The sequence below is a fragment of the Vidua chalybeata genome, chromosome 1 (assembly GCF_026979565.1).
Source record: "Vidua chalybeata isolate OUT-0048 chromosome 1, bVidCha1 merged haplotype, whole genome shotgun sequence".
NCBI lineage: Eukaryota > Metazoa > Chordata > Aves > Passeriformes > Viduidae > Vidua > Vidua chalybeata.
In genome coordinates, this window is record NC_071530.1 from 481,141 (window position 1) to 495,994 (window position 14,854).

A 14,854-nucleotide genomic window follows, 5' to 3' on the forward strand; every position below is an offset into this window, starting at 1 on the left:
GCTGGGGCTCCCGATGCCATGGATGAGGGTGTGGCAGTCTGGGGTGACACCGGGGGTTGTGGGCAGGTGGCAGCAGTGGTGTTGGTGCACTCACCTGCACCACACAGGTGGGAGCCACGGGGCCACGGCCCTCCCACCATTTCCCACCCCTCAGAGCCGCAGGGCCGTGGCTGCGTCCTTTTGCCCCTCATTTCCCACCCCTCGTGGCCGGAGCATGGCCCGGTGACCCCAGAGGTGTCGCAAAGCCCATCCTTCCCTGTGCCACCTCCCGTGCCCCCAGTGCCACCGCAGGAGCCGAAGTGTCGGGCCGGGGGTATCAAAACTAAACCTTTACTGGGGGGAGGCGGGACGGGGGCACAGCCACAGGGACGCCCTGTCCCCTGCGTCCCCGCGCTCAGGGCGCCGGGCCCGGCGGGCGCCGCTCCTGCAGGGAGAAGGACTGGCTGCGGATGCGCAGGGCCACCTCCTGCGTGCGGAACGTCAGCCCGAAGATGTCCTCGTGGTAGCGGTTCTTGTCCTGCGGGACAGGTGTCAGGGCCGGGGCCGGTGACCCCCGTGGTGCCCACAGGTGTGTCCCGGGTCCCGGCCCTTACCCGCAGCTCGCTGATGACGTCCCCCGCCTGCCCCAGTGTCATGTCGCCTTCCTGGGCCAGGATGTGCTGCACGGTCTGCAGCACCTCGGTGGCCATGGTGACGTCCCCGCACACGTACATGTGGCCGCCGTGCTGGCAGAGCACCTGGTGCACCTCGGCTGCCAGCTGTGCCCGCAGCACGTCCTGCACGTACGTCTGGGGACACACAGGGACCATGGCGTCCTGTCCCCAGGTCCCCATCCCCGCCCTGACCCTTTGTGTGCTGGCCCTGTCCTTGTCTGTGTCCCCAGCCCCTCACCTCCAGCTCTGGCCTAACATCCCCCAGCAATCCCTGTGCCCTTCATTTCCATTTCACCTTGTCCTTGTCCCCAGCTCCGTGCCCATCCCAGCCTGTCCCCATTCCGTCCCCATCACCGTGTCGCCGCTGTCCCCGTCACACCTTGGGGCTCCCGGGCTCGCGGGAGAAGGCCGTGAGCACCTGGCTGAGGGCGCCCTGCTGCCGCGCCTCCTCCATCTCCTCGCGGTAAATGTGGTCCAGGGCGGATGAGCGGCACCCGAACACCAGCACCATGGGGCCCAGGGGGCCACCTGCGGGGGGACAGTGTCCTCGTGTCCCCACAGCCCATGTCCGACAGCCCCGCTCACCCCTGTCCTGTGGGGTGAGACGGAACCCTGTCCCCACATCCCCATGTCCCCTGTCCCCACGTCCCCAGTCTCCAGTCCCTCCCCCAAGTCCCCAACCCCTTCGTCACTATCACCATGCCTCTTGTCCTACATCCCAGTGCCACCATGTTCCTGTGTCCCTGTGCCCATGTCCCCAACCCCTTTGTCACTGTTGCCATGTCTCTTGTCCTACATCCCAGTGCCACCGTGTCCTTGTGTGCCCATGTCCCCATGTCCCCCACATCTCTGCATCCCTCCCATCCCCAGGTCCCTGTCCCCACATCCTCCCAACCACCTGTCCCCCCATCCCCATGTCACTACTGCTCCATCCCCTTCTCCCTGCCCCCCCGGGCCCCTGTACCCTGCCCCCAGCCCCCATGTCCCCTGTGTCCCCTGTGTCCCCTGTCCCCACCTCCGGCACGCAGCAGGTGCAGCCGGTGCTGCCAGAAGCTGCGGAAGGGCGCGACACCTGTGCCGGGGCCCACGAGGATGCAGGGGGTGTCGGGGGCGGGCGGCAGCCGGAACGAGGGGGCCCTGCAGCAGTCGGGGGTCACCCGGGGGGGCCTCGAGCCCAGCCCCGGCTGGGGACGTCGGGAAATGGGGCAGGGGGTAGGTCGGGGGGTGGGGGGTGGGCAGGGGACATGTAGGGGAGTAGTTGAGGGGGACAGACAGGGATGGCAGGCACGGGGACAGGGAGGGCAGGCAGGGGACACGCGGCAGGACGGCGATCCCTTACCCGCGGATGAAGGCTGGCACCGTGTCCCCCGGCTGCAGCCGCGCCAGCCACGTGGAGCAGACGCCGTAGTGGAGGGGACCCTGCCCGTCTGTGGGGACCAGAGGGGGCCGGTGGGGCTGGGGCGGGTGGCACTCCCAGAGGCAGCCCCTCACGCAGCCACCCGCAGGGGCTGGGGACTCCTCTGTGCCCGTGCCGGGGATTCGAAGATGCTCTGGGGACACTGGAGGTATTCTGGAAACCCTGGAGATGAGCTGGAGGTGCCCTGGAACCCCTGAGGATGCCCTGGAGGTGCCCCGGCGCCCGTCCCCATCCCCGCCCCGCTCACTCTCGCTGTGGTAGGTGACGACGGCCACGGTGAGGTGGATCTCGCCCGGGTGGGCGCCGGGCGCGGAGCTGATGGAGTAGTAGCGGGGCTGGAGCAGCGGGAGCTCGGAGAGCAGCAGCGCGGCCGGCAGAGCCACGGACGGGAACTCGGCCAGCACCTCCGGCAGCGTCGGGCACCGGAACCACTTCCACTCCTCGTACAGCCGCGCGTCCTGCGGGCACGAGGCTGGCACACCGGGGACCCCGCACTCGGCCCCCGGGCACCCCCAGCGCCTGGCAGCAGACCGAGGGGACCAGCACCCAGCCCGGCTGGGGAGCAGCGTCCCAGTGTCCCGACTGCGAGGTAACTGGCATCCCCGCAGCCCGGTGTCCCACCCAGAGAGGGGGACCCCGTACCCCAGTATCCCAGGCCCCCCAGCCCCTCTCCGGGCGGTGTCCCCCCACCCCGCTCACCTGCGCCAGGCGCTGGAGCCGCTCCCGCTCCGCGGGGTCCCGCGCCAGCGAGCCCAGGAGCTGCAGGAACTGCGGGGTCGGGGGGGCCGCCACGTCCAGGTAGAAGGTGAGAGCCTGGGCCAGGGTGCAGGGGGGCAGCCGGGGCTGCAGCACCCAGCGGGGCCCGGGGGTGGACCCGCCTGGGCATGGGGGGGATTGTGGCGCTCAGTTCTGTCCTGCATCCTTCCCAAGGCCCTTCCTCTTTTCCTTCTTCCTCCCCCCGCCAAGTCCTAACCCCTTTGTCTTCCTCTTCCTCAGTCCCTTCCCATTCCTTTCCCCAGCCCCTTCCTCTCACTTCCCCTGCCCCAATTTCTTCCCTTTCCCCTTTCTCTTCCCAAGCCTCAGCCCCTCCCCATCTTCCCGCGGTCCGTAGCAGCAGGATCCACTCCGGTACCGGTGGAGTCCCCACTACCCCACTGTGACTGGGTTCCCCCCAATCCCCCGTGTCCCCCCAGTCCCCCAATCCCTCCGTATCGGCGGGGTTCCCCCAATCCCCCCGTGTCCCCCCTATCCCCCGTGTCCCCCCGTACCGGCGAGGTCCCCATCACGACTCTCCATCGCCAGGGGCTGCTCGGGGGGCGGCGGGTCCTCCACGCGCTCCAGGACCGCCCGCACCAGCTCCTCGCGGTTGGCGGGGAACACGCCCAGGTGGTCCCCGGGCAGGTGGCGCAGCCCGCCCTGCTCCGCGCAGCCCACCCGCACCAGCAGCGTCTGCCGGCTGGGGGGCGAGGGGGGTCAGCGGGGCGAGGGGCTGGGGCTCCTGGGGTGCAAGGGGCACGGCGGGGTGAAGGGGGGGTCAGCGGGGCGTGGGGCGGGGGCAGACACGGGATGGGGGGCACGGGGGGAAAGCGGCCCCGGGGGTCCCGGCAGTGGGAGCGTCCTGCGGACGTGGCGACACCGGGAGTGGAGCGGGACGGGAGATCCCGCGGGTGGGCGGGGAGCCGGGGTGGGGATCCCTGTGCGGGGAGATCTCACCTGGACTCCTCACTCTGCAGGTTCTCCACAGACAGCACCGAGCAGGGGAACACCTGGCGCTTGTGCAGCTGGGACAGTCCTGGGGGGCGCGGGGGGGTCATGGGGGCATGGAACGCGTGGGAAGGTACCGAGGACTGGGGGACACGCGAGGCTGGGGCTCATGGGTGGTGAGGAGGGCACGGGGGGCTGGGGAGACACAGGAGGGCATGGGGAAGCGGGGGACACGGAGGGGACACGAGGGGACACAGGGGTACATGTAGGGCTGGGGGACACAGGGGGACTGGAGGGACTGGTTGGCGATGAGGGGACACGGAGGGGCTGGGGATGAACAGGGGTTTGGGGGCACATGGAGGGGCAGGGGGGCTGGGGGAACCAAAGGGTCTTGGGAGGTCATGAGGGGGCTGGGGGCTGACCCCACAGAGCTGTGCGGTGTGAGGGGATCCCACAGGGTGCTCGGAGGGTGCTATGGGGTGTCAGGTGTCAGTGAGAGGTGGGGGTGACACGGGGAGCCGGGGGGTCCCGCAGGGTTTGGGGGGTCCCGGAGGACTCGGTACCGGCCAGAGTCTCGGTGGCCTGGGGCTGTGGCAGCAGCCGGTGCCTCTGGCGCTTCCAGCCCTGGGGCGGGGCGAACAGCTCCTCGGCCCCCCCGGCCCCGTCCCCCACGCAGAATATCTCGCAGGCAGCCTGGGGGTACGGGGGGGGCCGTGGGTGCCAAGCGGGGGGGCCTGTGGGTGCCCCCCACCCCTGGTACCTGGAGGAGCAGGTGTGCCCAGGTGCAGAGCGGCTCCTGAGGGCCCCCCCAGCCCCCGTACCTGGAAGACCTGGCGTGCCCAGGTGCGGAACGACTCCTCCTGGGCGCACAGCTCGTCGCCCTCGCCCAGGGGCAGCACCCGCTCCCCGCCCAGCTCCTCCAGCCGCGTGTCCACGGCCCGCGCGAAGGCACAGAAGTGGGGGTACGCCCGGGACCCCAACCCGAACACCGCGAACCTGGGGACAGTGGGGGGTGAGGGTCCCCGGGGGTGTGGGGGTATGCCTGGGACCCCAACCTGAACAGCACCAGCCTGGGCGGGGATGCACTGGGGGAATCCCCAAAGTCAGAGGGGTCAGGCCGTTATCAGGCCATTACTTGAGGGGGTCACGGGGGGACCTGGGGGGCTGTTCCTGCCCCCACCCACATCCGCAGGGCAGACGGGGCTGGAGCGGCCCGTGCCAGTGTGAGCCCCTGTACAGGGCACCCCCAGCCCCTGCAGGGCAGCGTGCCCAGGCAAGGAGCCAGTCCCCTTCCCTGTTCCCGTGGCTGTGGCCATCCCTGTGGCCTGGCTACTGCAGGACTCCCAACATGCCCAGGCTGAGGAGCCCATCCTGTGCCCATCCCCGTGGCCTCGGTACCGCAGGGCTCCCAAGGTTCCCGCACTGTCTGTATTGCTCAGCTGCCGCCGCTTCTTCTTCCAGGAGGACACGAGCTGGTCGGACTGGGAGACGCTGTTGAACCGCAGCTTGTAGCTCCTGGGAGTTTAGGAGGGTGAGGGGTGTCAGGGGGATCCTGCCCCGGGCCCAGCGGGGACCACCCAGGACCCCCGGGGTGCTCACATGGGCGGCTCTGCCTGGGAGGTGCCAGTGTAGGGCGATGTCATCTCCATCAGGGCCTTGGAGAAGCTCTGTGGGGGGCAGAATGTCACCCCCACATCCCATCCCCATCCCATCCTCATCCCATCTCCATCCGCAATCCCATCCCATCTCAACCTCCATCCCATCCCATCCCATCCCATCCCATCCCATCCCATCCCATCCCATCCCATCCCATCCCATCCCATCCCATCCCATCCCATCCCATCCCTACCTCAGCACATTCTGGAGGGTCCCCATTCCCAAATGTGCTGGTGACCACCAAGACCAGGGTCTCATGTTCCAGGGCCACCACATCATACTCATCCATGCACAGCACCTTCATGGGATTCCAGGATTAGGATCCCTCCACGGAACAGCACCAGGCGTCTCCCCTCACCCAAACCCCCGCCACAGGGCATTTGGCCCCTGGGGGGAGGTGGGTGAGGGGAGCTGCCCCAGTTCTGCTCCTTTCTCCTCCAAACCTTGGGATCGAACGCCCGGCGGAAGAGCTGGCACAGATTCCAAGCGTAAGTCCGTGATTTCCCGGTCTCCGTGGCGTAGAGGATGGTGGCCTTGACCCGCCGCGCCATCACGTGTCCCATGAGCTTGGCCGAGATCTTAACAGCGCTGTGGCATCCCCGTGGGGTCAGCATGGCATTCCCAGGGGATCCGAGAACTCCCACGGCATCCCCAGGATCGTGGGGTTCACCTACTTGGCCACTTCCTTGAAGGTCTTTCTCCGGGTGACAGTGGTGCCTTTGGACACGTAAACCTTCCAGGCGTCCGGCTGTGGGGTGGGAGGGGGCGGTTGTGGGGCACGGGGGCTGTGGGGGGCAGTTGTGGGGTGGAGGGGTTGGGGCTGTGTGGGATTGTGGGGTGGGGGGTTGGCTCTGGGGAAGAGGGGTCAGGGGTCTGTGGGGCTGGACCCACCTTGTCCCAGAATGTGGACTGGGGGTCATAGGGAGCACTGGGGGCTCGTGGGGGGCTGGGAGGGTCCCGAAGGGGCTGAAGGAGAGCCCAGCTGGGTGCTGGAGGCATCCCAGGGGATGCTCGGGGGCTGCTGTGGGGTGTCCCGGGGGCAGCTGTGGGGTGGATGCCAGTGAGGGTGATGCAGAGGGTTGGGGGTCCTGCAGGGATCAGCGGTGCCCAGGGCAGTCCCAGGAAGTCCTGGGGGGTCCAGGGGGCTCAGTGACCTGGGGCTGCACCTCCAGTCCTGGGAGGGGGGCAGAGGGGCTGGGGAGCCATGGGGCAGGGCGTGTGGGTCCAACCCCACAGCCAGGTGATGCAGAGGGCTGTGGGACAGGATCTGTGGGGCGGGGGTCCCACCTGGTAGCGGAAGGTGGGGCTCAGGTGGTAGTTGACCATCTCCTGGTGGAAGACAGGTGTGAGACTGCCCGAGAGGGGGGGGACGATCCAGGCCCAGTCTGCAGGACACCCGCCCCGCGTCCGCCCCTCTGCCGCCAGGTGCTTCATGAAGGACTCGGTGGCCGCGTGGTGGTCCACGATGGTCACCTGGGCCACCTGCGGGGACAGGGGGGCAATGGAAACTTGGGCTAGCTGTGGGGATGGGGGGACACAGGGATGTGGGGGTTCCCGTGGCCCGGCAGTGTGGGGCTCCCAGCACCAAGAGTGTCCCGGTAAGGGGGTCCCAGCCATGGGGAGTTCCTGGCAAGGGCGATCCCAGCAGTGTGGGGGTCCCGGCGCTGGGGGTCCCACGGGGGTCCCACCTGGAAGCTGTGCAGCACAGCCACGTTCACCTCCACTGCCGCCCGGTCCTTCCAGAGGGACGAGCTGGTTCCTGTGTCCAGCCCCATGCGCTGGGCCACCTCCTGCGGGGGGTCAGCAGGGCAGGGTTGGCCAGGGGGGTCAGCCAGGGGGGCCCCGAGCGTCCCAGATGGGCTCCTAGTGGTGTCCTGTTCGGGGTACCAAAGGGCTCCTGGGGGGATTCTGGGGCAGGTGCCAGGAGTGATCCAAGCATGGTCGTGATGGGGGTCACAGGGGGGTTCTGATGAGGGTCCCCGGATGGGCCTGAAGGGGGTCCCAGAGTGGTCCCAGTGGAACCCTGGGGGGTTCCGGGGGGGGGCAGTGTGGATCCCAAGGGAAATCTTGGGGACTACCAGGGGGCTCCCAGGAGGGGTCCTGGGGGGACCCCAGTGGAGTCCCAGAGCCATCCCTGTGGGGTCCCAGTGCAATCCCGGGGGTCCCAATGCAATCCCAGGGTCCCAGTGCAGCCCCGGGGGTCCCTGTGCAATCCCGGGGGTCCCAGTACAGCCCCAGGGTCCCAGTGCAGCCCCGGGGGTCCCAGTGCAATCCCAGGGTCCCAGTGCAGCCCCGGGGGTCCCAGTGCAATCCCGGGGTTCCCTGTGCAGCCCCAGGGTCCCAGTGCAGCCCCGGGGGTCCCAGTGCAATCCCGGGGTTCCCTGTGCAGCCCCAGGGTCCCAGTGCAGCCCCAGGGTCCCAGTGCAGTCCCGGGGTTCCCAGTGCAGCCCCAGGGTCCCAGTGCAGCCCCGGGGGTCCCAGTGCAATCCCAGGGACCCTGTGCAGTCCCAAGGTCCCAGTGCAGTCCCGGGGTTCCCTGTGCAGCCCCGGGGTTCCCAGTGCAGCCCCAGGGTCCCAGTGCAGTCCCGGGGTTCCCTGTGCAGCCCCGGGGTTCCCAGTGCAGCCCCAGGGTCCCAGTGCAGTCCCGGGGTTCCCTGTGCAGCCCCAGGGGTCCCAGTGTAATCCCAGGGACCCTGTGCAGTCCCAAGGTCCCAGTGCAGTCCCGGGGTTCCCTGTGCAGCCCCGGGGTTCCCAGTGCAGCCCCAGGGTCCCAGTGCAGCCCCAGGGGTCCCAGTACAGCCCCGGGGTTCCCAGTGCAGCCCCAGGGTCCCAGTGCAGTCCCGGGGTTCCCTGTGCAGTGCCGGGGGTCCCAGTACAGCCCCGGGGTTCCCAGTGCGGTCCCGCGGTGCCGGGGGCTCACGGGCAGCACGTCGTAGCGGTGGCGGTCGCAGAGGTTCCGGGAGCCGATCTCGGTGCCCATGTACCACCCGTTGAAGGGCGCCGCGGGGAACTCGAGCCCCCCGATCTCCAGCAGCAGGTTGGCCACGGCCGGCAGCGCGTGCCAGCGCAGCCCCAGCTCCGAGAACCACTCCAGCCTGGGGGCACGGGGGGGCTGTGGCCGCACCCTCACACACCCACACCGGCCCCACAGCCCCCAGCGCGGGCACCCAGCCTCCATCCCGCCCGCATCCCACCCAGGGAGGGTCAGCACACCGATGGCTCCGTCAGGGCGAGGGGCAGCATCCCGGTATTCCGGAGCCCAGCCCAGGAGGGGGGCAGCAACCCTGCATCCCAGCCCGGGAAGGAGCCAGCGTTCCAGTATCTGTCAGGGATGGGATCAGACCCACGGCTGCTCCGTGTCCCCCGTGCGGCTCCCCAGCCTCCATCCCCCGCTCCATTCCCTCTCCAAACCCTCCCCAGGGGTGACCCCCGGGACTCCAGCCCAGGTCACCGGGAGAGTCCCGCGGCCAGAGGGATTCCGAGGGTCGCAGCCCCACTCACGTGGGATGGTGCAGCGGCACCTCGAGGACCAGCTCCGGGGGCAGCGGGAAGAGCTCGGGGGACTCGTCGGGGCTCTGCAGCAGCAGCGGCAGCACGTCGAAGCGGCCCCCCCCGGGGGTCCAGCCGTGTTGGATGCAGAGCTGGGGGGGACAGCGTCATGGGGGGCCCCCAGGAGGTGTTTGGGGGCGCAGACATTGGGGGGAGATGAAGGAGATGGGGCAGATGGAGAGGGGGAGGGAGTAGTATGAGCAGGGAGAGGGAAGAGAGATTAAGAGGGAATGGAGGGTGGTGTGGAGGGAAGACCGAGGTGGGGATGGAGAGGGAATAGAGGAGCGATGGGGAGGTGGTGAGGGGGGCCTGGGGGCGCAGGGGTGGCCCCACCTCGGTTATGTCCACGTTGGCAGGGTCGCCCCGCACGGAGCCGTCGGGCTGCCGATAGCCCGCGTAGCGGATCAGCTGCGGGTTCCAGATGCGGAAATCGCCGCGCCCCGGAGCCCGCGGGGGAAAGATGGTGATGGCGGACCTGGGGGGCCGGGAGGGCCGTCAGGGCACCCTGCGGCCGCGGGGCTGGCGGGGCGCCGGGGAGGTTCTCACCGGATGTTGCCGCGGTTGGTGGCGAACTGGATGTGGGAGCAGAGGAGGCTGAACATCTCCCCCAGCCCCGCGCAGTCCCGGGCATCAAACACCTGCGGGGGGACAGGGTGAGTTTGGGGGACCCCTGCGGGGCAGGGGGGATGGGAGCCCCCGGGGGGGATCTGCAGGCCGGGAGGTCCTTTGGGACAGGGGTCCCCATGGGGCCGGGGTGGCCTGGGGTCTTTGCTGGGGCGGGAGTTCCCTGTGGAACCGGGGTCCCGTAGGACGGGGTTCTGTGAGTCAGGGTCCCCTGGGTCCCCGTGCTACAGGTGCGAGGCAGGGTCTCGTGGGGTGGGGTGGGGGTCAGCCCAGGCCACGGGACATGGTATGAGGGTCCCCGCGGTGTGGGGGTGACCACGGGGGTGTTGGTCCCTGTGGGTACCCCTGAGATGGGGTGGGGTTCCTGTGGGGTGGGTTGGGCTGCCTTTGGTTTGGCATCCCCAGGAGTTTGAGGTGTGTTGGAGTCCCCGTGGGCTGTGGTGGGTGAGGGTCTCACGGGTGAGGGTCTCACGGGTGGGGCCGCACCTGGAGCTTGTTCCACTGGATGCGGCCGACGCAGCGCGCCGCGTTCCGCCAGGCCTGCTTGGCGCCGAACGTCAGCTCGGGCTCCCGCAGCCGGTACGAGCCCGAGGCCGCGATGTCGGCGGCCACCTCCCGCAGCCGCTGCGTGTGTGCCGGGGAGTTCTCCCTGCGGGGGAACCCTCAGCACCCACAGACACCGAGACCACCCCCCAGCACCCCCAGGCACCTTCGGGGGTAGGGGGGCCAAGCAGCGACGGGGGTGCGGGGTGCTCTGGGGCACGGATGAGGTTATGGGATGTCCCAGGGCAGGGATGGGGGATCTGGGTGTACTTTGGGGGAGAGGTGGGGATATGGGGCACCCCAGGGCATGTCAGGAGCTATGGGGGTACCCCGGCGTGCAGATGGGCACGTGGAATGCTCTGGGCAGGGACGGGGCTGGGGGTACTTTGCGGCAGGGGTGGGTTTTTGGGGTGTCCCAGGACAGGGATAGGGATATGGAGGTGTTTTGGGCAGGGGTGGGGCTATGGGGTGCCCCGGGGCTGTGGGGTGCCTTGGCGCAGGGGAGGTCCAGGCTGTGGGGTGGAGATGGGGCCATGGGGTGCCCAGGGCAGGGCTGGGGCTGGGCTGTGGGTGCCCCGGAGCCGCGGGGTGCCCGTGCCCGATGTGGGGGTGCCCGTGCCCGATGTGGGGGTCCCGTCCACGCTCACCGCCGCAGGGACACGTAGTACTGGGTGATGAAGTCCCGGGCCAGCTCCAGCAGCTCCTCGGGCGGTCGCGTCCCCTCGGGGGTGGGGGCGGGCAGCGGCCGCGGCAGCACCAGCGACCCCAGGCAGCGCTGCCCCGAGCAGGGCAGCTCCTGGGGGGGCATCAGGTGACCCCCGGGACAGACGTCCCCGTCCCTCTATCCCCTTCCACACCCTGCCCACGTCTGTCACCCCGGCACCCCACAAACCTGCACCCCCCCGCCCTGCCCCCTGACTTTGCTCCCCACATCTGCCTCCTGTCCTGCAGCCCCCCAAATCCACAACTCCAACCTGCACCGCCGTACCCCTGCCGCTATCCCTGCCGTCCCCCCGCCTTCCCCCCCCTTCAGCCGCGCACCCCACTCCCGTGCCCCCACTCCCGTGCCCCCACTCCCGTGGCCCCCAGCCGCGCCCCGCGGCCCCGCACCTGCCCCGCCGTGGCGCAGAGCGTGTCGTAGCTGATGCTCCCCGTCTCCCAGTTCTTCAGGCGGGCGAAGCGGGGCGGCTCCGCGGGGGAAGAGGGTGCCGGGCTGGGGGGTGACACGGGGCACCCCTGAGACCTGCCCGGGCACGGGGCGGGGGGCAGCCGGGGGTCTCGGGGGACTTGGGGAGAAACGCACGCCCCCTCCGCACTTGCTCCCGCGGCTCTGACACCGGGACCTGTCCGGGGGTGGCGACAGGAGCGCTCTGGGTGGAGGGGAGCAGTGGCTGGGTTGTGGCGGGGACGGTGGGGGAGGTCCGGGGACTTGCCCAACATCTGGTGCTGCTGGGGGCCGGGGGGTCCCGAGCCCCCGGATCCACGCCGTGGGGATGGGGCTTGGCAGGGAGTGGAGGGCAGGGGATGGGGAGGCTCAGAGGATGGGGGTGCCTCAGAGTGGGGGCAGAGGCTGGGGGGGTAGAGCTGGGGGGATCAGGGGATGCGGAGATCAGGGCACGGGGGGAACAGGGGATGGGGGGATGAGCGGGGAAGTCAGGGAGTCGGAGATCAAGATATGGGGGGCTGAGTTGGAGGGGTCAGGAGTTGAGGGGTCAGAGGATGGAGGGGGCGCGGGGCGTGTGAGTGTGAACAATGGCCATGAGTCAGACCGGGCTCCGGGCCACCGCGGGGGGAGGACAGGCCCCCCGTCCCATGCCCGTCCCTTCCGAGCCCCTCCGAGGTGTGGGGTCCCCACTCCTCCATCCCCACTGGACCCCACAGACCCCTCCCCATATGTGCCCCTATGCGCCCCCAGACGCCGCTCGCCCCAGAGGGTCCCACGGGCTGCTGGGGCCGCGCCGTGGGACAGGAGACGCTGTCACGGCGCCACGGGCAGTGCGCACAGGGCTCTGCTGCCGGCGGCCTCCGTGTTCTGCCCCGGTGCCCCACGCGAGCCACCCCGTCGGGGACACCTCCACGGCGGCGACACGTCTCCGGCGGACTCGGGCCATGTGCGAACATCCCCGCGAGCGAGGAGGGGGTCCCCGACGAGGCTCGGAGCTGCGGCAGGTGAGTGCCGGTGCCCCGGTGCCCCGTCCGTCCTTCCCACCCCATTCCTCCCCATCCCACCCCGTCCGTCCCAGCGGCGCACCTACCTGGGGGGCTCGGTGACAGCGGCAGGGGCAGCGGTGACAGGGGGGTCCTCGGGCGCGGGGCCGCGCGGGCGCGAGCAGAGGCCGAGGCCGGGGCAGGCGCGGGGGGCTCCGGGCAGGACCCCCGGCAGGTTCCCCATCGCGGCCCCACTGAGCCGGGAGCGGCCGCTTCCCGCTTCCTACTGCCCGGGGAAGTGGTGACGAGGCCGCGACGCCCCCGCCCCGCACACAATGGGCACCGCCACCTCCACCGTCACCGCCGCCGCCACGCGGCGTGGGACACACCGGCGACCCCGGCGGAGGGCATCGAACCCAATCTGACCCCCGGCCCCCTGGCTTGTGGCCATGGGGAGGGAGCGATGGCACCCAGAGAGGGGGACACGGCACTCATGGCGAGGACGTGGTCCTCGGGGCGACTTGGGAGCACACATGACACCCGGGTGGGACACAGCCCTGGGGAAACGTGGAGCTGGGGGGGATATGTGGCCCTGGGGGGCACGCAGGGCAGCCAGAGGGGGGACGCAGCACTGAAGAGGACATGGCACCCGCGGGGGACACGGAACTGGGGGGAACATACACATGGCTCTGGGGTGGCCATGGCACCCTGGGGACACAGCGATGACACCCAGAGGGAGGACACAACGCTCATGGAGGACACACAGCCCTTGGGGGGCCGCGGTGGTGGCAGGGACCCCCATCCTGGCCACAGGACACCGTGCCCCCCCACCTTTGCAGCGGGCGAGTGGATGCCCCGGGGGGTTCCCGGGCCGGCCCCAGCCCCCCGGCCGTGGGGCGGATGTCCTGCGGGACCCCCCCCATTTCCCGCTGCTTCCACCCACTTCCGGCCATTGACGCGCTGGGCGCTGCCGGGGACCCCCAGGTCAGCCCCCCTGGGGGAACCGTGCAGGGGGGAGTGCACCCCGCGACCCTCCCGGGGGGCACCCTGGGAAGCCGCGCGGGATGGGGGGTTCACCCCAGCTGTCGGCGGGAGGGTCCGACGGTGATCCCGGAGCGGGGCGGGGGTCGCGGGGGTCGGGGGGGTCGCGGGCTGGGGGTCCGGGACGGGGGTGCGGGGGGTGCGGGGGGGTGGCGGTGGCGGGGGGGCCGGGGTCCCCCGGGTCCCGGCGGGTGAGTCCCTCCGGAGGTTCGAGGAGGGGCTCAGCCCGCAGCTCACGCAGCGACGGGAAACCGCGCCCGGTGCCGGCTCGGCGGTTCCTTCCTGCGGGGGGAGAGCGGGGCGGGGGTAACCGGGAGGCGCGGGGCAGGACCGAGGCATCGCATGGGGGGCAGAGCCGGGCCGGGGGGCGCCGCAGGGACCCCCGGGGGGACACGGAGTGGGGTTCGACCACCCCGTCTCGGGGGGTCCCGGCTTGCCGCCCCCGCCCGGGGGTGTTCCCCGCCCCCGCGGGCCGTGGGGCGGGACAGGCCTGTCTGTCACGACAGAGCGCCCACCCGATCGTCCGCCCTGCCCGGGGGGCGGGACTCGGCCACGGGGCAGGCGGGGGTGATGAGGGTCAGGCCTTGACCCCCCCCTCCAGCTCCTCCCGCCCCACAGCCCCTCCAATTCCACAGCCTCCCCTGTGCCACGGCCTCGTCCAGCCCCACAGACCCCCCCGTACCCCAGAGCCCCCCGCCCGGCTCGGCTGAGCTCCGCTTGGTTTGCTCTGTCCGGTCACGTTTGGTCGGATCAGGTCCATCTGGTCAGTCCAGTGGAACCATTTGTGTCCGGTCGGTCCCAGTCGATCCATTCGGGTCCGTTCGGGTCCGTTCGTGGCCACTGAAAGCCGCTTGCAGCCGGTCGGTCGAGCCGGTCGGGTCGGGTCCGGTCGGGTCCGGTCGGGTCCGGGTGGCAGAGTCCGCCCGGCCGGACCCGCTGGGTCACTCGGTCTATTCGGGGCCGTTCGGGTCCGGTTGGTCCAGTCGGGTCCGGTCACCCCGGTCGGTCTCTGCGGTCGCGGCCCCGGGGCCGGAACCATTTTCAGCACCTGGGACAGAGACCGGGAGCATCCAGGGCAGCGTCAGGCTCGGGACTAGACTGGACCGGACTGGGACGGCGCGGAACTGGCGCTGGGACTTGGGGCTGGACCGGGCTCTGACCGGGACTGACACCAGGACTGGAAGAGAACTGGGACTGGATTGGGCTGACGTGGGACTGGGATCGGCGCTGGGACCAGAACCATGGCTGGGACTGGGATTGGTCTGGACTGGGACAGCGCTGAGACCCTCACTGGACTGGGAGTGATCTTTGATTGCGACTGGGAGCAGGACCGGGCCAGAAACGGATGGGGAGTGGATTGGGATTGCATCAGACTGTGAAGGAACTGGACTGGTCTGGAAGTGGACTAGGGCTGGAGTTTGAGCTGGGACCAGGACTTGGACTGGACTGGACTGGAACTGAGATTTGGACTGGATGGAGACTGGTACTGGGACCAGACCGGACTGGGACTGGACTGGAC

At 70.3% G+C, this 14,854-nt stretch overlaps 1 protein-coding gene across 1 annotated transcript; it reads right to left on the reverse strand.

Moving 5' to 3' along the window:
- Positions 1-314: 314 nt before the first annotated feature.
- Positions 315-12,565, reverse strand: NOS3 (nitric oxide synthase 3). The gene is made up of 26 exons (XM_053956189.1): positions 12,402-12,565; positions 11,257-11,359; positions 10,794-10,942; positions 10,090-10,252; positions 9,526-9,617; positions 9,313-9,454; positions 8,932-9,071; positions 8,351-8,525; positions 7,119-7,220; positions 6,718-6,912; positions 6,105-6,178; positions 5,874-6,018; positions 5,624-5,728; positions 5,374-5,441; positions 5,173-5,289; positions 4,596-4,770; positions 4,338-4,467; positions 3,784-3,862; positions 3,339-3,526; positions 2,770-2,948; positions 2,318-2,528; positions 1,993-2,080; positions 1,669-1,790; positions 1,033-1,181; positions 594-788; positions 315-517 (listed from the first exon to the last, which is right to left on the reverse strand). Exons 1-26 carry the CDS (start codon positions 12,536-12,538, stop codon positions 395-397), a joined length of 3,546 nt encoding a protein of 1,181 aa, XP_053812164.1. The 5' UTR covers positions 12,539-12,565; the 3' UTR covers positions 315-394.
- Positions 12,566-14,854: the final 2,289 nt, after the last annotated feature.

Bases quoted from the DNA above. Each gene is read 5' to 3' on its own strand.
- NOS3 (XM_053956189.1), bottom strand. From the start codon at position 12,538: ATGGGGAACCTGCCGGGGGTCCTGCCCGGAGCCCCCCGCGCCTGCCCC. The intron at 3,527-3,783 runs GTGAGATCTCCC...CTCGCCCCCCAG, and splicing joins CTGCAGAGTGAGGAGTCCAG to CCGGCAGACGCTGCTGGTGC. The intron at 2,529-2,769 runs GTGAGCGGGGTG...TCGTGCCCGCAG, and splicing joins GGCTCCAGCGCCTGGCGCAG to GACGCGCGGCTGTACGAGGA.